This window comes from Mus caroli, unplaced genomic scaffold (assembly GCF_978045245.1).
Source record: "Mus caroli unplaced genomic scaffold, Mus_caroli_1 scaffold_16, whole genome shotgun sequence".
Taxonomy (NCBI): Eukaryota; Metazoa; Chordata; class Mammalia; order Rodentia; family Muridae; genus Mus; species Mus caroli.
Genome location: NW_028227271.1, coordinates 6,435,748 through 6,459,414, shown reverse-complemented (window position 1 = coordinate 6,459,414; position 23,667 = coordinate 6,435,748). Strand labels below are relative to the sequence as shown.

The 23,667-nt window shown below is 49.8% G+C and overlaps 1 protein-coding gene and 1 non-coding gene across 2 annotated transcripts; both read right to left on the bottom strand.

The window, feature by feature from the left end:
- Positions 1 to 969: 969 nt before the first annotated feature.
- On the bottom strand, positions 970 to 21,516 carry Endou (endonuclease, poly(U) specific). Its single transcript, XM_021183671.2, has 10 exons — positions 21,413 to 21,516; positions 16,741 to 16,863; positions 10,897 to 10,959; positions 10,319 to 10,459; positions 9,712 to 9,883; positions 8,959 to 9,158; positions 4,440 to 4,553; positions 3,726 to 3,832; positions 2,891 to 3,033; positions 970 to 2,115 (listed from the first exon to the last, which is right to left on the bottom strand). Exons 1-10 carry the CDS (start codon positions 21,465 to 21,467, stop codon positions 1,995 to 1,997), a joined length of 1,239 nt encoding a protein of 412 aa, XP_021039330.1. The 5' UTR covers positions 21,468 to 21,516; the 3' UTR covers positions 970 to 1,994.
- Positions 7,561 to 7,662, bottom strand: LOC115029531 (U6 spliceosomal RNA). Its single transcript, XR_003835092.1, has one exon. It is a non-coding gene; the product is annotated as a U6 spliceosomal RNA (small nuclear RNA).
- Positions 21,517 to 23,667: the final 2,151 nt, after the last annotated feature.

The window sequence follows — 23,667 nt, the reverse complement described above, 5'->3', positions numbered from 1 at the left end:
CAAACACCTCCACTGGCCTCCACAGGCACTGAAAGGGCGTACATGCAGAAAAAAATATTTACATGTAAAATAAAATTTTCAAAATGTGGTATCCAACAACTTTCATCCCAGCACTGGGGGAAACAGAGGCAAGCAGATCTCCGTGAGTTCAAGGCCAGCCTGGTCTACCTAGTCAGTTTCAGGATAGCCAGGGCTGCAGCTACCCCCATCTCCAAACTAAAATAAAATAAACCAAGAATAACAAAAAGCTGAAAAGAATGGCGTGTTGTTTTCCCATTGCTAATTTCACACTGGTAATTAGTAGCTTCCTTGTGTTACTGTTAAAGACACTGATCTGAATAAGAAGTCTATCCATGTGGGCAGACCCTGGTTAGACACATGGCGACCTAACTTCAGTTTCTATACTTTGACTATCAAGTCCCCCTAACCCTTCTCTTGCCCACCGGACCAGAGACAACTCCTAGGGAGGGCAGCACAAGGCCCTGCTACATCCATCTTTGGCTCTGTGCCTCGAAGGAGTTAGTCCTGCCTGACGTCTTCCTCACACTTTGGCCTAAACAGTCTGATCTGTCTGTCCAGCCCCTGCCTTCCTTCCACTCCATCAACCCTGCAGCCACAGAAGCTGGCTCTGAGCATCCTTCTGCGCCTCACGTATGTGGTCAGGGGACAGATTACTGGGGCTGAAGCCACCAGCCTCCGTCCCTCCCTCACATGTCTTAAGTCGTGTGACAGGTGTACCTGAGCCTCCGTCCCTCCCTCACATGTCTTAACTCATGTGACAGGTGTACCTGAAGAATTCTTTTCTTACTCCCCAGGATAGAGACTTGCTGAGCCTCAGCTGCTGCATCGAGATAGCACATTCACGAGCCAGACTGCAAAGCATCCCAGTCCTGCTCCGGGGAGGAGGTCAGAGACTGGCAATCAAGATCAATAAATACAAGGATGAGACACATTTCAGGTTTTCTCCAGTGGCTTTAATTGGAAACTTGACGCCTCTGAGCTGTGGTACAAGCCTGGCTCTGCGGGGTCCGCATCTGGCTCCTGAGCATCAGGCGCAAATAAACATGTCATTTGGGGTTGAAATTAGAAACCCCGGGGTCCCTCTTCTCCCAGCCCAGAATGTTTCAAACTATGGCAGCTGGATAAACATTAATATAGTTGTCAATGACACCAAGTTATAGATGGTTGTCCTCCTTTGATGCTCAGCCATCCTCCTGTGAGGGGAATTCTTTTGAAATGAAACAAAACTATGGAATCAAATGCATGTCTGTAACTGCACTGAACATCTCCAAGTGGGAAACTTCTGGAAGCAGATGCTGAGTTGGCCACACAGACGTTTAGGACTGAGGAAACCACATACCCTAGCCCACATACCTCCCAACCCGTGACTCTGCACTGTCCTTGGCTGACTCTCTAAGATTCACCTGCTTGGTTCTAAGGCTTGCTTCTTTGGGACCCTACACAAGGCTGAGTCACAGCTGCAGAGTGTGTGCACTGGTGGCCACTGGTAATCCTGAATTTCTACTACCTGTTCTCCCTAAAAACAACTGAAGACACCTTCGCAGTCATAATACCTTCAGCCTCCCCCCAACCCCCAGCCCCAAGGAGGGAAAGGGGCAGACCCCTCCCCTTCACATTAGAGGGAAGTGTGGGGCCAAGGACTTGCTCATGGCTCCACTACACAGCAAAGAGATCTTGAGGGCCGCTCCTTTCTCTAGGCAGAGAGAGCTCTGTTTCGCAGTTCATGTTGCCAAAATACAGAGAGACAAAGGTTTGGCTGATTCTCTGCATTTTTCTAATTATATCTTTTTCTTTTTCTTTTTCTTTTTTTTTTTTTTTCTCTCACAAGTGGGCATTTCTAGATTCGAGATTCCTTTTACAAAACTGAGCTCTGGGATTCCTCCCAGACTCCTCCCTCCCCTCCCCAGTAACGAGCAAATAGCACCAGGACCCTGCTTGGCCCTCTGCCCACAGACCCCAGCTGGCTGCAGGCTCTATTGGGAAGAAGACACCACGTAGGCTGTGGCAATGTACTTCTTGCCATTTCCGTAGGTGGTCTTATCCCAGGTGTAGGTCTGGATGGACAAAGGATAGCCACCCAGGCTCAGATGGCACCTGTAGGGAAAGATCATGAACTGAATTAGTGGAGCCCACAACTTCACTACTTCCAGACGGGGAAGATCTACTCATCCCAGCAGAAGGGCCCCAGCCTCCCAGACAGAGTGACCTGCATTCCAAAGTCCCTGCTCCAACTCCCTGTTTTCAGCAAGCTTTCCAAGCCCAGACCTTGGTGTCTCTCTGCCTCTGGGACAATGCCCTTGTCCCTCCCAGAGCAATACTCTGCATGCCTCGAGCCGAATGCTTCGGAAATTAGGTGTTTGCTTTCTGCTTCAAGAGTAATAGGACTAGAGCAAGGCACTGCGGCACACATCCAGCACTTGAGAGGCTGTGAGGCAAGAGATCTGTAACCCTGGGTCCATGGTGAAGCAGAGCCCCCCCCCCAAAAAAAAAAAAACAAAAAGTATTAGGACCCAAAACAAGTTCTCAAATGACAGAGACCAGTTATTATCAACTGTTTTCTTTGGGACTCTCTGGTTCTCCCAAACAGCCTCATGTGCCAACCAGGGAGGCCCAGGGAGGCTCAGGGAGGCAGGGCAATCACACTGCTGGCTTCTCGAATGCTCCACTTAAGGAGGGAAAAAGGCAGGAGACGGTTCCACTGCTCGATGAAGACTGGCCACTACCAGGCTAATCTAACTACTTAACCACTGACGGGGAGAACAGTGGTTTCCGAGTGCCCGGGCAGACTCACATTCTCCTGATGCTATCCTGGATGGCAACCGTCAGAGACACCCCTCCTGCTACAGTCCCTTGGTCACCCAGCACTCACTTTTTGCCTGGCCTGGTGATGAAGCACAGAGAGTAAAGGGCAAACTCAAACTCAGGGCTGCTGCCAATGAAGACGGAACCCACTTCTTTGTAGTAGCCATCCCAATTGAACTGCATGGCCAGGACATCGGGGTAGGAGTCCCACTGCAGAGGAAAGGACAGCCAAGGTTACGTGACAGAACCAGGCAGGCTCCAACACTCAGCTAGTATGTATGCAGGTCTATGAGGAGACATTGGCTTCCTTAAAAAGACGGAAGGGACAGTCTACTGTACAGAGTGTCTGAGTCCCGCTCAGACCCACTGTCTGAAACTACGAGCTGCAAGGTCACTGTAACATCCACGGGCTCAAGCCAGAATACAGGGACACCTGTTCCCTATGGCCCTCCACATGCAGGAGGTCAGTTCATTGCCCCCAAATCGTCTTCTGGTGTAGGACAGCAAAAGTTTCAAATGAAACATGCAGATTAGCTCAGTTAGCCAGGCTGAACACTCCGGTCTTCCTTCAAGGACATCCAGGCCGGGGGGAGTGGGGGGTGGGAGGGGGATGGGAGTGGGGGGGAGTGTAGGTCTTTGTTCTCTACTTTAAAGCCTTGACCCTTGACCTTGACCTTCCCCTAGGAGCTGGAGCCCTCTGCCTCCTGTCTCCAGCAGGTTTGGAGACTTTACTGTTGGTATTGGGGTAGAAATCTGCTCTCTACCAGATGAGGACGTGATGTCCCTATCCCCTGTTGGGAGGTTGTGAGGGCCAGAGTGAGAAGCAGGTCTGACTGCTTGGAAGGCAGGGGAAGAGCAGGAAGCCCAGGCGCCACCCAGACTCCTCCAGCCCAGGTACTCACAGGCCCGTCGTAGTTGTGACTGTAGTAGTCGAGCAGACCCTCCTTCTCCTGCAGGTAGAAGCGGATCCAGTTATGAAAGCCAGTGACCTTGCCTTTCTTCACCTCGCCTGTAATGAAGAGTCCAAGGTGGGTGGGTGGTGTGGGCTCCCTTTCCATCCTCCCCTCCACAATCCCCTTTCTACTGCTCCACACCAAGCCTGTCTTCAATGTCCAGGCTCTGACTTCTAGAATATTCACCAGCTTACTTGGTACCATGCCTGACACCCTCATATGCTTATCCTTTCTATTTTGGCTCATGACCTCAGGAGACTCCTTTCTCCTAGACAATCCACCTCCCTGGCATATTCCTCTGACTGTTTGTGAAGGATCAAGCCAGGCTCTGTAGGAACTTTCAGGGATGAAGGGACACAATTGTCTCTGTAGGAAGTCCCTAAGCAAACGATAGAACCAGAGAATGCTCAGAGGCAGATGAGCCAGTAAACACTTGCTCACACTAGACAGAACCCTGGAAACTCAAGGCTGGTGTTGCCCTCTTAGATATTCTAAAGCGATTGGCATTCCTCAGCATGACTTCTCAGATGCCTTCACAGTTGGCCTGGGAGTCCCTCCCTGCTCGGTGGGTTGGTGGCCTGTTAACCAATGCTCAGGGCTGTGCAGACCCGAAGCAGACATCTTTGTCCCTCCCACTCTTCCCCGCCAAGCAGAGAAGCCTACCAGAGAAGACATGTTCAAAGCCACTCGAGTCCCCTTCATCATTGCCTCTCGAGTACAGCCCAAACCACATGTTCTTCAAATCGTCCACGAATTCTTGTTCTGAGCTGTAACGGTCTGTGGAAAGAAAAACAGAGAACTCTTCAGGAAGGAGGTGGGTCAGGTCCTGGGAAGCGAGGAAGGATACCTGTTCCAGAGCATCAAGAGAGGCAGGGGTTCAGCGGGTATGGCCAGACACTCATTATACATGGTCAATGGGCTGAGGAGTATGCACGTGTGCACCTGAGCGCGCGCACACGCGCACACGGGCGCACACACGGGGTCTGTCTCTACAGCTTGCTTTTCATGGGAAGGCATGAATAATAAACAAAAATAATAACTAATGTCTCAGATTAGTACAAAGTCTACCCTATGACAACGTGAGGAGGAGATGGGAGTCAAACCTGTGTGTTTCGGGGTTTGGTTTTTTGTTGTTGTTTTAGATGGGGGTCTCATTAAGAAGCCCTGTGTGTTCTGGAATGAGATATGTAAAACAGACAGGCCTTGAACTCACAGAGCTCTGCCTACCCCTACCTCCCAAGGCAAAGGAGTTGGAGCTGGGCCAGGAAGTGGGGCTGTTAGTCACCAGATACCTGCAGGATAAGGATTTCTCTACTCAGAGATCTGAGGAGACATTTCCAGAAGACAGTGAGCAGGAGGGGAGAAAGTCAAGTCAGAGAAGGAAGCAGCACCCAGATCCTTCAAGCCACAGCAGTAAGGCCAGATCTACTCCAGAGATATTACTCTAGCAACAATACACCAACAGCACAGCTCTATGGAGCAGAAGCTGCATTCACACTAGCTATATTCACACTAGCTGCATTCACACTAGCTGTATTCACACTAGTCATATTCACACTAGTCACATTCACACTAGCCACATTCACACTAGCTGTATTCACACTAGCTATATTCACACTAGCCGCATTCACACTAGCTGAATTCACACTAGTCATATTCACACTAGTTATATTCACACTAGTCACATTCACACTAGCCGCATTCACACTAGCTGTATTCACACTAGCTATATTCACACTAGCTGCATTCACACTAGCTGTATTCACACTAGCCACATTCACACTAGCTGTATTCACACTAGCTGCATTCACTCTAGCTGCATTTACACTAGCTGTATTCACACGGGCTGCATTCACACTGGCCACATTCACACCAGCCGCATTCACACTAGCTGTATTCACACTAGCCACATTCACACTAGCTGTATGCACACCAGTGCATCAAGTGAATCTGTAGCAACCCTGAATCTTCACATAACTAATGATACTTGCCAGCCTGAACTTGGAGATGCAGAAACTGAGGTAGACAAAAGTCACAAAACTCATGCAAGAGGACACACACTGTTAGCCACTGCACTTGACCCCACAGAATATGGCTTCGAAGATGGAACTCTTACATCATGGCAGGTTCTTTGTGGTAGACAGTGGCCTGGTTGGTTTTTTATCAACTTGACACAAGCTAGAGTCATCTGAGAAGAGGGAACCTCAATCTAGATAGTGCCTGTCAGACTGGCCTGAAGGCGTTTTCTTAATTGATGATTGCCCACTGTGGGCAGTGCTGTCCCTGGGCAGGTGATCCTGGGGGTCTCTAAAAGAGCATATGGAGCAAGCCAGGACACAGTGGCCCTCCATGGTTGTTTTTTGGGGGTTGTGTGTGTTTTGTTGTTGTTGTTGTTTTGTTTTGTTTTGTTTTGTTTTTAGCAAACTCCTGCCTCCAGTTTCCTGCCTTGGCTTTGCTCAGCGTTGGGCTGGACATGTCAGATGAAATAAATGCTTTCCTTCCCAAGTTGTCTTTGGCGATGGTGTTTATCACAGCAACAGAAATCTAACTAAGACAGTGGATGTGACATGAATGGACAAGGCAATAGACATGAAGGGTTTTTTGGGGGGAGGGAGCAACTATAGACACATAGACATACATATACACATACATACATAACAAACATATGCATATACACATACACATAGATATATACATAGATATACACACAATAAACACACAGATATACATACACACAGATATACATATACATACACACACATATTAACATAGACACACATACACATACACACAGGCACATACTCACAGACATACACATACACACACACCCTAACTCCTAGGCTTCAGGCATGAGAGCTGATGGATTATGGCAATGTTTCTGAGATGAGAAGACCAAGGGAGGAGCAGGTCTGGGGAAGAGGTGGGAACAGTGAGTTCTTTCTCTTTACACCGTGATATGTAAATAGCTGAGTAGAGTTGTTGAGAAGGCCACTGGGCCCCAAGGAGGAAGGTCAGAGCTGAAGTTTTAAATCAGGGACTTCCAGAATTATGTGGAGGATCCAAAACAGATACCAGGAATATTCTCTCCTTTCAAGGACTTAGAACGCTGATGGGAAACAAGCCTGAGTAGACATGATAACAGACCGGCTTCACAGACCGAATAGCTATCCTTATTAGTACTTGCTGGGCTTCCTCTTTGATGCTCCGCAAGCATCAGTCCTCAAAGACCTCCTGTCACAGCTAAGACTGGGAGAGGTGACATCCAAACTGTGCAGGTCTGCCATGTACTGCCAAGCCACATCCCTGCCACCACATGATTTATATTGAGTAGCCGTTGGGTTAACTCACATTCTGGAGTTTAGGAAATCAAATATCGAGTGCTGGCATCTGAGAAGGGCCAGGAGAAGCAGGTACACTAAAGAGGGGTGGAGTCTATAATAAATGATAATCCATGAATCGGAAGCTGAGTCAGCTCCCTAAGTTCTCACCTCTAGTCACCGTTAATACACACGGCACTAGAGATTATGGGATTTGTTTGTTTGTTTGGTGGGTGGGTGGGAGGGAGTCCAAGACAAGGTTTCTCTGTGGAGCCCTAGCTGTCCTGGAACTCGCATTGTAGACGAGGATGGCTCAGAGCTCACAGAGATCCGCCTGCCTCTGCCTCCCGAGTGCTGGAATTAAAGGCGTGCACCGCTGCTGCCACCACCACCTCCACCTGGCTGAGATTACGTTTCTTTTTTTTGTTTGTTTTTGTTGTTGTTTTTGTTTGTTTTGTTTTGTTTTTTTAAATATGGAACGCTTCACAAATTTGCGTGTCATATTTGCGCAGGGGCCATGCTAATCTCTGTATCATTCCAATTTTAGTATATGTCCTGCCGAAGCGAGCATGAGATTACGTTTCTAATAACGTGGAATTTGGGGTGCTCCTTGACACTATAACACCACAATCACACAGGCGGTAACAGAACTCAAACCAAGTCTGTCTGACCTGAGTTATTTTCAGCCATATTCAAATATCTCAAACTCTAAAGATATGCTGGCTTGAGCCATTGGAGCCTTCGTAAACATAACAGAATAGCAGATCCAGGGTGAGGGAGAGGGGATGAGTGCTGCGAAGCCTGAGCTAAGTGTTGGAAAAACGGCTTCCGGTCCCTTGCTCTCTTAGGACTTTCGGCCTGACTAGACTTCCAGTTCTCTTACTAAGAACCAAGGGCTTACTTAGCCCAGTGGTTCTCAGCCTTACCTCTTTGGCAAACCATCATCTCTAAAAACATGTTTACATTATGATTCATAACAGTAGTAAAATTACTGTTATGGAGTAGCAAGGAAAATAATTTTATGGTTGGGGGTTGACACAACATAAGGAACGTATTTAAGGGTAGCAGCGTTCCAAAGGTTGAGAAACACCGGCATGCCTGTCTCTTGTGCATTTACTGCAGAGCAGGCACCAGGGGGCATCCCAGGATTGCGTGTGTCTTAGAGAATCCCACATTTCACCTCTAACAACAGTTAGTAACTGTTGTTGTCTAAGGTTGCAGACAGGTTTGCCTGGATGCAGTCCCCAGGGCCAGCCACGGAGACCCATACTGATCCGCGTCTGAGACAGAATCCAGCTTGCCAGAGTTCAGGAAAGGAATCTGGGGCACACTAACAAACAGAACCCAGAGCCAAGAAGTCCCAAAGCCAAAACCTTTTTTGGTCTGATTTGCATGAATCTGTATCTGAGGTGGTCCAGCCAGACCTCTTACCAAGAGACAGGCTCTCTGAGCCTTGGCTGGTTCCCTGTTACTGCCCAGAAGGAGGTGGAGGGAACCCAAAAACATGGCTTCTAATGTGACTCTGGGATTGGTGAGGTGACTTTAAAATGCCCAGAGTAGGAGAAGAGTTGGGGATGGGGACCCTCAGCCCCTTCAGAAGGTAGACAACTCACAAGATACGTGACATCCAGTCAAAAGATGGGATATATATTATAGGCAAGCCAGAAGGCCATTCTGCTCCTGCTAGGGCCCTGATCTCAGTGGCTTGTCTGTGGCCGTTTCTGGATGTTACTAGTCTCCATTGCTTGCTCTCACACCCTGACCCACCCCACCCCACCCCCACTCCCACAGAGACCTCAGCGGTGTCTGGTTCTCCTGGAGACGCCTTATCCCACAGCTCTGAGCAGCAGAGAAGGCACACTCACTTTGGTGATGGAGAAAGCTATAGAGCTCCTTCATGACAGCTGTCTTCATGACCTCCCTGAGGAAGACACCCTGTTCCTCCAGCTGCTGGGCACTGAAATGCTCCCCGTGGCCTGTGGCCCGCTGGTAATTGTTGAGTAAGTTGATAAAGGCTGCATAGGTAGGCTTGGAGAACAGCTTCTCGTTGACGTAAGTGAAGAGCCTGGGCAAGTGGATGGAGACCCATTGAGAGACCTGAATGTGCACTTGAAACTCTCCTCCAATCTTCCAGAAAGACCAGGGGCAGGACATAGAGATGGCTTCAGGAGCTAGGGGCGACTTGAGGTGTTTTTGGGGAGTTGGGTGTTGTTTTTGTGATTTAGTTTGGTTTGGGGTTTTGAGTTAGGGTTTTTCTATGTAGCCTGGTTGTCCTGGAATTTACTTCGTAGACCAGGCTGGTCTGGAATTCATAGAGATCCATTTGCCTTGGTTACCCAAGTGCAGGGATTACAGGAGTGCATCACCGTCCCCGGACTGAGTTACTTTTGACAGCCAACTCTGAGGTCTGTTTCCTTCCATCTCACCTCTTGGAAGGCCAGCCACAGGAACCTGGCTATACAGCCACCTACACTCAAGGTGACTTCTTTGTTTCTGGACACCAGTTGTCCAGGTCAGAGGGACATCATCTCCCTGTGCATTTGCCTGACTTGAGGAGCAAAGAGCCAAGGAGTCAAAGGAAGTGAGGGTGGAGGAGAGACAGGGTGAGGGGCACTCACGGCTCTGGGCATTGATCCACTTGGTTCCCTGTCTCTGATGGGGAGATCCGGTTCTGACTGTTGAGCACAATGTCTTCCTTCTGGGCTTTGTTGGTATCTACCCTGTAGATGGTCTCGGAGATGCTCTCAAGCTCCTCCTTAGTGACGGCATCGCTGCTGTGGGAGAAACCCTCTGAGAGGAATTGGGAGGTGGCATGAGAACTAGAGAGAGGCAGAGCACCAACTGTCTGAAGATCAGTAGAGTCCCCCTTGTCCCCCTCTTGTCCCCTTCTGGAAGCTTGCTCTAGTGATAAGTTAACACTGCCCAGTATTCTGTAGTTAGAGGGCGGGACGGTAAAAGACCCCTGAGGCCAGCACGTGTCCCGGCCATGATGTGCCCAGAATGTCCATATCACCCTTCTGCACCAAGGCTCCCAGACCGAGGCAGGCATCACAATCGCCTGGAGGGCTTATCCAATTGGCTAGCCTAGTCCAGAGTTTCTGAGCAGCAGGTCTGGAGTATCCTCTCCTAAGGATTCTCAGCTGCTGCTGCCGGTCCAAGGACTACACTGAGAGAACTCTAGACTGTTCCCGCGTGTCTGGGGCTAGGCTGACGGAGCAGACTGACCATGATCACCACCACACAGGCTGTCAAAATCCTCACAGCAGTTTCCAAACTCTGGGCAGCGGTCATTACAGTGGCAAGGGTGGTGCTTGTCGTAGGCTTCCCGGCAGCGGCCCTGGCAGGAGCTCGGTGCAGAGTAGAGGTCTAAGAGGACAGAGAGGGGGTTGGGTCCCTGGCAACCTGCTAGAAGCCTAAAGACCAGCCCTTCTACCCACACCCTTAGCTAGGCTCCTTACTAAAGGTCTCCTGGAAAAAACCACCACCAACAACAACAAACAAGCTTAGCTTCTTGCACACTCTGCAGTCAGGAAATCCTTCGCTTTCTGATGCTGGACTCTACTCTGGCCTGTTGTTTTTATAATCTCCCCACTCTAAAAATAAAATCTCCTTCATTTCCCTCCTCAGGCCTCAGATGCTTTCCTGGCCACCCCTCCCATCCCCTTGGCTGCTTGGATCACGCCAGTGTCTCCCCTGGATAGGTCCAGATTGATTCTTCTGGCTTAGGCCTGGGTCCTTGCCCCTAGTGAGGCACCCTCTCCCCTTGTCACCCCTGGGTGTCCCCATCTGGGCTTCAGGCTTACGGCTGGTTGGGATCTCGTCCTCTGGATCCAGGAATGCCTTTGGCTCTGGGGCTCCTTCTTCAGCTATGACATAGGAAAATAAAGTCACCATCCATGCTGGGATTTCCCTCCAGCTTTCCCCCCATTGCTGGTCTTCCTACCCTGGAGGCAAGCACGTGTGTTGAAAGGGTATTCGCACATCCCACCCCAGCCCCCCAATCTGACACAGGAGGCTGAGGACTGAAAAAATGGAAGGCTTTCCAAGGTCAGATGACAGAAAACTTAAACAAAACAAAACAAAAATAATTTCCCCAGGTGACAAATTTCCTACCATTCTGGCATTTGGTGCCCACTGCACCCAAAAGATATAAAAAGAAAAATATGTAAAATAAAAAGGAAGAGACAGGGAAGCCCCTTCTGGATTGAAAACCAACTTGAGTTGCCCCATATGAATAGAGCAGTTTAGCATTCTCCAAATGAGGGGAGACTTTCAGTTGAAAACATCCTGTCCCTATTAAGAGGGTGACTGGGGACCCACCTCTCCCTGGGGGGCTGGGCAGGTGTTAAGTATGGTTGAAGCACAGTTTAAAATCTGTCCAAAATCACTGCTAATAGTGGGATGCTTTCTTCTAGTTGGTCCTTATGACGTTTGCCCGCAAATCAGCGTGGGATGGGACAGTTTGACTCCCTAACTGGCAGCCTTAAGATGCCTGGGGTTAAAGAACTCTTCTCAAAACAGCTAGCCATACTAGCTGCGTGCCAGCTACAGCGTGTGGAGGAAGCCACCAGATGATGGCAGCTGCTTACTCCGGATCCTGAAAACCACAGTCCCTGGCACAACCATTTCAAACGGTTAGCACCACACTGTGCAAACACCAGCTTCTGAGGACTGTAACAATTTACACCCAAGCCAACCAGAGGCAGAGCCTTTGCCCCGCGGGCCTGACCCAGGTTTAGCTGTGGGTCACACACAGCCTCATATAGGCTCCCATGACTGAATACGGGGTCACAGAGAACTTGCCACCAGTAGAATGTCTCTGGACAGGCAATGGGTGGGGAAAAAAAATTAAACCCAAAATAAAACATGTAATGAATCTGAGGTGTTTCTGGCAGGATTCAATTATGTGTCATGTGACCTCACTGCAGGTTTGGCTCTGAACATACAGCATACCCTGTGCGTGTCGCCACAGCCCGCAGGCCCAACAAGTCTGTTCTAGTTCAGGCCTGCAGAGTGTTATGAATTACGTGGCCCTTTGATCTCCTCCCACCCCTCCCCTCCCCATGACTGCTTGGGTTATCCCAGTGTCTCCCCTGGACAGATCCAGACTCATTCTTCTGGCTTAGGCCTGGGTTTATTAAATATTTCGTGAGACAAGCCCTCAGGTAGACCAGGCTGACTTTAAACTCACTCTGTAGCTAAAGATGTTCTTGAACCTCTAGAACTTCTGCTTCCACTTCCCAAGTGCTACAGGGTACAGGTGTGTACCACCATACTCGGCTATTACAGTGAATGTTTGATATACCTGTTTTATAGAGCTATGTGTCCAGAGTCACGTACAAGTCTCTCAGGCATAAAGGAGTCCCAAGTGGAAACAGTTGAAGAAGCTTGGTCTGATGGAGGGAGGAATGATCGTAACTATCTCAGAAGGCCGATGCCACAACTGGAGTAAGTTGCACCAAGCTTTATCTGCATGCTGTGGCTGGTGCTAACACTCCTTCTTCTACAACTACAGCATCAGGCTTCAGGAGCTGGGCAGGAGACGCCCACCTGTGCTGCCAGTCCTGGCACTGGGACATTAAACCTAGAAAAATGCCTCTCCGAGCATCCTCTCTCCCTCTCGATGGGCTGATCTGAACCCAAATTAAAAGGCAGCAACTGGGCCAGAAAAATTAAGATAGCCATCACAGCAGCAAGAGGACAGAGGTTAGGCAGGCTAGAGCAGGGAAGGGAGTGTGTGCAGAAGGGAATCATGGGAAATGTGTGCTGCTTTTAATACAGGCTTTAGCTCCTGGGAAAAAGTAAGGTCAAGGCCCATTATGGATTATGAGTGGATTATGTGGCCACTCCGTTCATTGGACCATTAACACATGATTACGGCTCCTGTTGGGTCAAAGAACCATGCAGAGGGTAAGTGAATATTTCTTACTGGTTAGGCCTGCCACATATGCAGAATTATGTCTCAATAAAACTTGACCTCAGTTCCAATCTTGTTCTCACCCTAAGTTTCATAAAAGGTCGCCAATAACGCAACAAGGTGGTATGCTTGATCCTTGGAACCCCTCTGTGGTGGTTTGAATACGCTTGGCCCAGGGAGTGGCACTATTAGGAGGTGTGGCCTTGTTGGAGTGGGTGTGGTCTTGTTGGAGGAAGTGAGTCACTGTGGGGGGTGGGCTTGGAGACCCTCCTCCTAACCACATGGGAGACAGTCTTCTCCTAGCTACCTTCAGAACAAGTGGTAGAACTCCAGCCCCTCCTGCGCCATGCCTGCCTGGACACTGCCATGTTCCCACCTTGATGATAACTGACTGAACCTCTGTGCCTGTAAGCCAGCCCCAATTAAATGTTGTCCTTTGTAAGACTTGCCATGGTCACAGTATTTGTTCACAGCAGTAAAACCCTAACTAAGACACCCTCCCACTCTGTAGCATCTTTGTCACTTTGCCACATTCATTTTCTTCACTGACTCCTCATCACCTTTCTTTACCCTTTGTAGATGTAACAGTGAACCCCAAAACTACAGAGCTACCAGCTAGAGGTGGCTTTGGGGGACATTGATTTGCTCTCTCAGATCTCCTACTTAAGTTCTGTCACATTCCAGGGATTCGTTCCACCTTTGCAAGTGGCAGAAGCAGGCGACTGAACAAAAAGAGAGACAGTAGTTGCTTCTTCAGCGATAGACTCCTTGATAGAGGCCAGAACCAATTGCAGGGTCAACTTCAGTTAAGAGCCATATAACAGCTGTGGGATCCTGGCACTCCAGGCCCCCACAAAAGCTGTAACACTTACAGAGCCCCGAGGACCAGTACCCTAGACCCACACAAGAGCTGTAACACTTATAGAACAAAAGTCCTCGTACGGGAGGCCTGCCCAAGAGCTGAATCCTAGAAAGTCCCTCCTGCTGTCCCTCCCATCTGCTGCCTCACTCGCTGCTGTCTGAGTGAGGCACGCAGAAGCTGTCAAGGACAGTAGTTAAAAATGCTCATTATGTACCCAAGATTTCTATCCAGGTAGAAGAAAAGGATACCATGCAGCTGAGGGGCAGCACCCCCACCCCCCAAACTGCTGGCCGGACTCAGGAGAACGTTCTCAGGCATTAACAGATACGAGATGCCATCTTCCCGTTCTTCCTGGCTTCACCTGGCAGAACAGCATGTTTGTCTCACTGCCCATTCCCTTCCCAGAAAGGCTGAGTGACTAAAGCCTTGACTCTGGGCAGAGGGGGATCTAGTAAGAATGGAGAAGAGGAAAGGCTATTTCCAAGGGTCTAAACTCCCCCTCTCATCACATGGTGGAGCACAGCTGCCCAGACCCACAAAGAAAGGACAGCACTCCGGTGGCTCTGAATCTGTTGGTGAGATTGCTGGCTAGCCCTGCACCATCACCATCAGGACCACAAGTCAGGCTATCCGCTCAGATGAGATCAACCCATTGCTGAGTTAGTGCCAGGCTGTGTTGCAAGTGTTGGAAATCTACAAGCATCCTAGCTACATTCTATGCTGAATAGACTTTTGTGAGCTGAGCTAGACTTTCAACCAGTCCAAGATATTTTGTATAGAAAAAGATTAAAAAGCTTTGAGTTGCAGATCAGAAGGCGGGGGGCTGAAATGGCTTTCAGGTTGGCTTTGCCTCTGTCAGCCAGCATGATGGCTCAGAGTGAACAGCCCTTTCCATACCTGCTGAGTGATTCACCCAGTGAGCCAGAGCTGGGCACAGCAGGAAAAGCTGGGTTCTGATTCTGTCAGTGAGCTCTGGGCCTGAGCCTGCTCATTAGGACCTGTGCAAGTAGATATGTAGGTGCATTTTATGTAAATTGAAGGCTATTTCATATGAGTGGAAGCAAACTTAGGAGGAGCACATGGCTGGGTCAACAGAAGACACCTTTGAGCAAATTAAGAGAAGGCATTCCACCAGGCAGTAGTGATGCACGCCTTTAGTCCTAGCAATCCGGAGGCAGAGGCAAACAGATCTTCAACTATGAAGCCAGTCTGGCCTACAGAGTGAGTTCCAAGTTAGCCAGGGCTACACAGAGAAACCTTGTGCTCACCCCCAAAACAAAAAACAGCAACGAAAGGAGCACGGGGGTAGGGGACTCTTAGCAAACAAAGGTCTTCTCCAGAGCTCACATCTTGTGAGAAGGATGCGCACTGCATTTTGCTCTAGCTTGCCAGCTCAGCTAGGTGACCTGGCACAACCTGTATAACCACACAGACCTGTCACCTATGACTGGGCTTTCCATCACCCGTGACTATGCTTTCCTAGCTGGTATGGGCCGCATGGTATGACAGCAAACCCAGAAAGGCTTCATGTCACAACAGCAGATGATCCTTCCACATGGGAGTCTGCAGCACTGCAAGCATGGAAACAAGGAGTCTGTTCAACTGATTTTTCAAGGTCTGGAGAGATGGCTTAACAGTTAAGAGCAGTGGCGTAACCGGAGGAAGTTAGATTCCCAGCACACACGTTGGGTGGCTTGCAGCTAGCTGCCCATAACTCCAGTTCCAGGGAGCTAACACCTTCTGGCCTTCTTAGCTACACACACACACACACACACACACACACACACACACACACTTACTCACTCTCTCACACTCACTCACACATGCTCACACAAATGAAAAAAATATTTAAAAAACATTTTGTCAACAAGTATGCCCTTAGCTGGGCCTGGGTGTAAAAAGCCTGTAACTCTAGCATCCTTGGCAGGCTACAGAGGAAGATCATAGTTCAAGGCCAGCTTGGGCTACATAGTGAGTTCAAGGCTGACCTTGGAAACTTAGCCATATCCTGTCTCAAAACAGAAAGTAGACAACGAGCTGAGAATACAGCTCAGTAGAAGAGTACCTTCCTCACAGGTCTGAGCCCGTTGTTCAATCTCCACTACTGAGGAGGGAGAAATGCATTTAGATTTGTGCTGCTAGGGAAATAAACGGCCTCTTGGGGGAAGGGCGTGTCTTGCTTTGCTTTGTTTTGTTTTGTTGTTTGTTAGTTGTTATTGTTGTTATTTTGAGACAGATTCTCACGATGTCGCCCCCAGCTATCCTGGAACTCACTGTATCTATCATGTTGGCTTCCAACTCATGGAGATCCCCCTGCCTCTGCCTTCCAGAGGGCAGGAATTTAAAGCAGTGTGCTACTCCATCGGGCCTGGGAAAGGAAGCTGAAAGCCATGGCTGTTCAGTGCGTTCCCTGGAGAAGCATGGTCTTTGTAATGACATCACAGAGGCCCTGCTATGTTCCCTGGTTCATGAAGATTGTGAGTGCTGCCTACCACTTATGCGTGTGCTTTCCAGTGTGACCAATAGTGAGTAATGTCACATATACCAAAGTGTCACTTTGTTTGTTCTCCGATTTGGGGGCAGGGGGGGGAGTACTTAAGCTTTCAAGATATTGTTAATCCCGATGGTTCCCAAGTCAATAGCATCTGTCCTACTTTTCTTTAGGAACTTCTTAGAAGGCCTGAGTCTAGCAATCACCAAATCGCTGACCCTCGTAACCTTGTAGTCTCTGGTCTCCATGCTCTCCTCCTGGGTCCTAGAACCCTCTCCCCAGTCTCCAGCCTTGCTCTGGACATATGGACACCAGTCCAGACGTGCACACAGCCTGGCCTGCTGTGTCTCCGACCATTCATCCCACAGATGTCTCACCAGTGCACAGATGTTCATAGTCATCACAGCAGTCATCATGCTGGGGACACCGACGATCACACTGGCAGACAGCATCCCGGTTAAATTTCTCATGACAGCGAGATGCGCACGACTCCAGGTTTCCTGTGACAGTCAAGGCCACCAGTTCAGCGCTTCAGGGACCCCACACTTTTCCTAAATCACCCCTGCAGGAGAGCTCAGGGACAGATAGGGGAGGTCGTTGCTGCCTGTAGGACAAGCTTGCTTACAGCCTCCCAATTCAGTATAGACCTTCTCCACTTTCAACCTGCCCGGCGTGATCCCGGTCTCAGAGCATCAACCAGGGGCTCAGACTCAGGTGCTTGTTGACTTGACATCAGGACCCCATGACAGAAACAAGCAAAGAGGCAGTGTGTAAGCAGTAAGAAGACTGTCAAAAACTCCACAGCCGTGGCCTGACCAGAGTCTACCGCCACTTCCCAGACACAGCGGATGTAGCCAGGGTTTCCAGATTACCAAAAGAAAACTTCATTTGGGGGTGAAAATGTCTCAGATTTTCAACTCCCACCAGGCTGAAGGAAGAGGTCAGCGGCCAGAAGGGGAGTCACTGCCGCTGTCTCCAAGTCTTCTGCCACTCCCCTAGGCCACCCCTCCCTGCTCTCCCATCTCCTCCCCTCCTTCACCCTTCTTTCCACCCTACTCCCCTGTCACATCTTTGCTCCTTCCAGCCTCTGGAATGCATTCTGTGCTAGGGTGGGGAGCGAGGCCGATGTGGGTGAGAACTGGGCTTTGGGACAGGATTCTGTTATGCAACCGCAGACCACATCCCATGCCCCAGACAAACCGCTTACAGAGGCAAGCTTCTGGTCACAAGGGGCATATGTTTTGTTTTCTCAGTTTTGTTTTGATTTTCGAGACAGGGTTTCTCTGTGTAGCCCCAGCTGCCCTGGAACTCACTCTGTAGACCAGGCTGGCCTCGAACTCAGAGATTCCCCCCTGCCTCAGCTTGGATTAAAGGTGTGTGCCACCACACCTGGCAATGACCAGAACTTCTGCAAAGAACAAGACAAGCACACAACCACTCTAAGAGAGAAACCAGGTCCCACTCTGCCCACTATGACAGCAAATGGGGAGCGGAAGGTGGAGCAGGGGTCTCTCCACTCTTGACTGAGGATGTTTTTGTGGTGGCTCCTGAGGTCTCGGGCTCAAGAACACTGAGCTGGGGGATTAGCCTGAGGACTGTGCAGAAGGTCAGGATCAGAGTCAGAGGCCAGGCACTTGTTTATAACGCCAGGACTTGTGAGCCAGAAGCAGGAGGGTCAGGTGTTCAAGACCAGCCTTGAGAACAGAAGTTCAAAGTCAGCCTGAGCTGCATCAGATTTTATCTCAAAAGAAGGGGGAAAAAAAGAAAAGAAAGAGGGAGGGAGAGAGAGAGAGAGAGAGAGAGAGAGAGAGAGAGAGAGAGAGACCATGAGCACCTGGATTGGTTCAATGAGGATTTAAAAACCTAACTTAGACCACAGGGCTGGAGTTGTCCGTGAACTTAGAACTACATCAAGGAGGGGCTTGCACTAAATTGATTGATAAAGTAACCCTTTTGTATTGCTATTTGGGCAAGGACAGGAGCAAGATGAAACTTGACATTTACAGCTGAGCATGTACCCAGACTAGAAAGGGAGAGAGAATCATTTTTGCCTCAAGTGAGACGTGGAGTTGGGGTTATATCGTGCCTAAGGAGGGGTGCACAGCGGGGTGAGGCTGGACTCCGAATTGGAATCCTGGTTATCGTGCCTTCTGGCTGTGCGAGCCTGGGCAAGTTATTTAACTTTCTGTGTCTCTGTTTTCTTAATCTGTAAAAATAGGAAAAAAAAATTAGAGTCTATCTCATAGACTATGTATAAGAATTAAGTGAGTTATCATTGGCAAGGCGCTTCCTGTGGCGTGTGACACAGAACAGAACCATTTCGGTCTTTGTTATGTAAATAAACAACAGCAGCATTCCACGTTCATATCAAAGATGGCAGATGTCCAGACCGGCTGCGGCAATCATCCTGGTCAGGGAACCTGCACACAAACTACTTTGTCTGACTCCCTCCCCCGGTTCAGCTGGACCGTGCCATGAGCTGGTGGTTAGCACCTGTGCGTTGGATGGTTTGTTTACTGACATCATCATCATTATGGGTCTATTCTTCACATCTGAGAGGTGTCAGGTCCAGGTTAAAGCAGGTCCCGAGGCCATTGCATATTGAGTGCAGGGCCTCCAACACACCCAAGAAGACAGGGCATAGCTCCAGTGGATTGTCCCCAAAGGAGGCCAAGCCCAAGGCCACTTTTGCATCCAAGCACACAGGGAACCCTTCATGAATCTTAAGTCATCTCACTTGGCACCTAAATGCTAAGGTCTTAAGAAAAAACGTTCAGTACAGGAAGGCTGGGTCAGCTGCTTGCCCTACTAGCCTGGCAGAACACCCAGAGTCCCGAGGGAAAGAATGCTAGCAAGCAAGGGGCCTTGCTCTTAATGGGCCACCGAGGCAGAGTCCAAGGGTGGAATTTGCCCCGTGAGTTCTAGGGCTGGCAGGAGTAGGGGACGACTGAATAGCTGGCTGTGGAGCCCAGGAGAGCTCTCCCAGTGGCCCATGCTGTGTGTGTTTCTCATTTCTGCCTCTGAGCTTTGTCCCCAGTAAGAACCCGATGCCAGCAGGTCTCACGTTCCTCTGTGAATTTGTTTTGCTTCAAGGTAGCTCTGTGTCATAGGGGTGGCAGGCTGGGGTAGAAGGGATTTTTTTTTTCCTCACAGGGAATCTCAGTGTGCTGTAGTGGGGACATTAGATGACTCCTCACTGTGACTCTGGGTTCCCACCCAGTGCCTCCCTTTGTCACAAAGCCTTTGTATAAACCTCACTCACCAAGCTAGGGCTGACATCACTGCTCCAGCAGCCTTTGTCCCTCACCCCTCTGCCTCATCTCTCCCTCTCTTCTGCCTTCCTTCATTTTGTGTGTCCTCTCAGCCCCGGGTCCCCCTTCCACTCCCCGTTCAGAACCCCGATTCCCTCCCCCGTGAAGAGCTACACTTCCTTGCCTCCTCTCAAACCATCACATGCCACAACCTCCACAGCTCTTTCCCCACTGGCCATCAATAAAGGTTGGTGCCAAGCCTGGATAGACAGAAGATCCCTATACATCACCCCTCAGGATCTTTGGCAACCGAGGCATCCCCACATGATGGTCTCCTAGGGAAACCCAGATGTTATTTCCATGGAAACCCAGTGAACCAAAAACCTTCACCTCCGAGACCAGCAGCTTCCTGCCTCTGCTTGCTTGAACCAGCCAAGGTCTTGGAAGGCATCTGGCTTGTAGACCATGGCCTGTGCCTGGCCATGACCCCTGGTGTGGCCCATACTTCAGTATCCAACTCTGAAGATGCTGGACGCTCACTCCTGCCCACTGGTGTCCCTCCATCCACCCTCCCCTCACCTCCCATCCATGTAACAGCAGAGGCTAACCATCACTTTCAGCCCTAGTAGCCCAGGGCTGCCTGAACCTCTGAAACCACTACAGCCATGCCCTCGGGGACCTCCTCCAAGGACCAGATGTCTCCCACGCAGTCCTATCCCAAGCTCCTTGACCATCTTCCTACACTAGTTAGTCCCGCACGCTCTCCTCTATTCCCTCAGTGGGCAGACCTGAGGTAAGGTCCCGAGCCTACATAGGCTTCCTCTTCTTTCCCTTCCTCCTCTTCCATTCCAGCCCTAGGCAGAGCTGAGTTCTCAAAGAGATGCCTGTAGTGTTGGGAGCCACGGGAATGACTTTTCCCCTCCATGCCTTCCCTATTTAGGAATCCCCTGGGGTTTCTCTGTGCGTCCCCTGATGGGGAAGATAAGCAAAATTCAGCTCCTCCTAGAAATATTTATGCTACAGACCCAACAAGTCCCAACGGGCTGAGCCCTCGACTGCTCCTCCTGCTTTGACTTATCAGATCCTGTCACAGTCCGAGGCAGGAACACCCTGGGAGGCTGGAATGGCAGGAACTCTGACTCTCCTGGAGCTCAGCCCCCTCCCTTGGCTCTCCTCCCTACCACCCACTAGTGGCTCATTAACACAGCAGTAGCAGCTTTTGCACAGTTACAGAACAGGAAAGTGTCCCTTTCCTCTTCCAGTCCCCACCTCCTTCCATCACTACCTGCAAATGCAAGGCCCATCCCTTCTCTACCTTTCAGCTCCCCTAACCTGGGGCAACCCCACCCCCACCCCATCACACTAACCAGTCATTCGTTCGTTCGTTCCCAAGTAGGACAGGGCTCACCTCTGAGTCAGGGGCTTTGGTTTCCTCCTGAGCCCACCCATCTCCTAACGCCCACCTATCACCAGGCAGCTGCAGAGCGAGTGACCAAGGGCATCCAGGTAACTCCAACTCAGCAACCTCCTTCCCTTCCAAACCATGTAGTAGCCCCAAGAAAACAAAACCTTATGCAAGTATGGAGTCTGGATTTTCTAGTGATGTTGGAGCTGATCCTCCAAGACTCTGCAAACCCTTCACATCATTAACCAACTTCAGAGCCTGATCCTGTAACCTCAAGCAAGGGCAGGTCAAATGGTCCACCGGGTTAGGACATCATTCATCCCCTGTTATGCCCCAGCCCTCTGTTCTTTAGGCAACCCAGCCTATGCCCGTGCCCACCAGAGAATGACTTACCAGCCCAGGCTAGACCACAGAGCATAGCCACTATAAAAGGAACGCGGGCCTTCATGATGCCACCTGCAGCAGAACGGCCGTTGGACTTCCCACCACAATCAAGATGAACGTCACAGTGCCCAGATGAGCCGTATCCCTCAGGCCGATCCTTTTAAAGACACCAGGACTTGTGGATCTGGTGTGGCTGGATCCTTCCAGGAAGGAAAAGGGGGAGGGATGGATCACAGATGGATAGGAGGTAGAGAGGAGGAGGAGGGGGAGGAGGAGGGGCCCCACAGCTGTTTGAAGCCTAACAGAAGGTGACTAAGCAGGCAGGTCATGCCAGATGTTTAAAACAGGTAATGCTTGCTATTTGTAGCTAGAAAATAGGCCACACTAGCAGACGCAGCAAGATGAACCTAGTTTGGCAGGTTCTCTATTCAAGTGAGGAGCACTCATGTGTTCCTCTTTGGATGATCTATTCTAAACACCCACCTACCCCCCAGTCCCAGACCTGGCCTGCTGGAGACTGTAGTTCTAGACTCCACTCACATAGCTGGTGTGTTTCTCATTCAGTATAGAAATCCCTTCCGTGATCCCAAGTGCTTGTGGGACTTTCCCTTGAGTGTCATCGTTCTTGAAGAGGTTGAGGTACATCCTCTCTGGATTGCTCGTCTCCCCTCACAGATCTCGTTCTTAACCTCTAGGACTTTACAGCCTAAGATGGACCAGCACAGAGAAAATTAGTTAAGGGATCTGTAGAGAAAGACAGCAGGACACTAAGTCAGCAGTCAGCAGCTCATTCACGCAGAGGTGACTTGGGGAGAAACTTGGATTCCCCTCTGGCTAGGTTTTACAGCAACTTGGCACAAGTTAGGGTCATCTGGGAAGATGCCCCCATAGGCAAACCCGTGAGGCGTTTTCCGTGGTGGATGACTGACATGGGAGGTCCAGCCCACTGTGGGCGGTGCCAACCTTGGCCACGTGGTGTTGGGTTGTATAAGAAAGCAGGCTGAACAAGTCACGGGAGCAAGCCAGTGAGCAGTGTTCCTCCATGGCTTCTACTTAAGTTCCTGCCTTTACGTTCCTACTTTAGTTTCCTGCCCTCGGTGATGAGTTGTGACCGGAGGTTTGTAAGACAAATTAAACCTTTTCCTCTTCAAATTGTTTCGGGTCGGTTTACCACAGCAATGGAAACCTTAATTAAGATGGATGCTCACAGCGTTGTATACAAGCACCCGGAAAAGGTGGAATGCACCCCCGACAGGCTTTTCTATTTGCTGGTCATCTAGGAACCCCACCGCTTCCCCTCCTCGGCTCTCTTGCAGCTAGATGCTCACTTAGGCTTCTATCTTGACAAGCTTTTCCAGGGAGCCACTATGGAAACTCCAGAAGACTGGGACCAGCATGGGGAAGGATCCAGGGAGGTGCATGGTGAAGGGTGAGGGGAAAGAATGCTAAGGGGAAGAGGCCAAGGCTGCTAGGGCTCGGGGCAGGCAGCCATCAGAAATGTTGGAAGTGGGTATCCTATTTGATGATAGCTATCCAGCCGCCATTTTATACTAAGTGCTATATTGTAACTGGGTTTAGGCCTTAACAATTCTCTCTGTGAGTTATATATCTATTCTCATTATTGATCTGTCTGACAGATCAATAATGTAGTAGGTAACCTACAACCTACCTATTTCATCTGTGTGTCTGTGTATCTGTCTGTCTGTCTATCTGCCTGTCTGCCTGTCTCCATCTCTCTGTCTCTGTGTGTGTGTCTGCATGTGCCTGTCTCCATCTGTGTGTGTGTGTGTATGTCAGTCTGTCTGCCTGTCTCTCTATTTGTGTGTATGTTTGTGTTTCTATGTTTATACGTATGAGTACAGGGACATGCATGCTACCGTACTCATGCAGAAGTCAGAGGACAGCTTCGGGTGTTGGTTCTTGTTTAAGACACGATCTCTATAATCTCTGGTGGTGTTCGCCAGGCTCACTGGCCTGTGAGCTTCCAGTCGTTCTCCTGTCTGTACCACCTCCCATATTCCCAAAGGAGTTCTGGGATTTGCATATTCAGGCACTACTGTGTCTGGCTTTTATTTGTATTTTGGGATCCTAACTCGGGTTCTTGTGTTTTCATAGCAAGCTCTTTCTCTGGCCTCCTGGAAACCATTGATCTCTGCTGGTAAAAAGTACACAAGAACCTAGCAATAGTCCTCTCCTCACCAGCTCACTGGGAACCAGGACCTGGAAGGATCAGAGGTTGAGATGGAGAGAGAGAGAGAGAGACA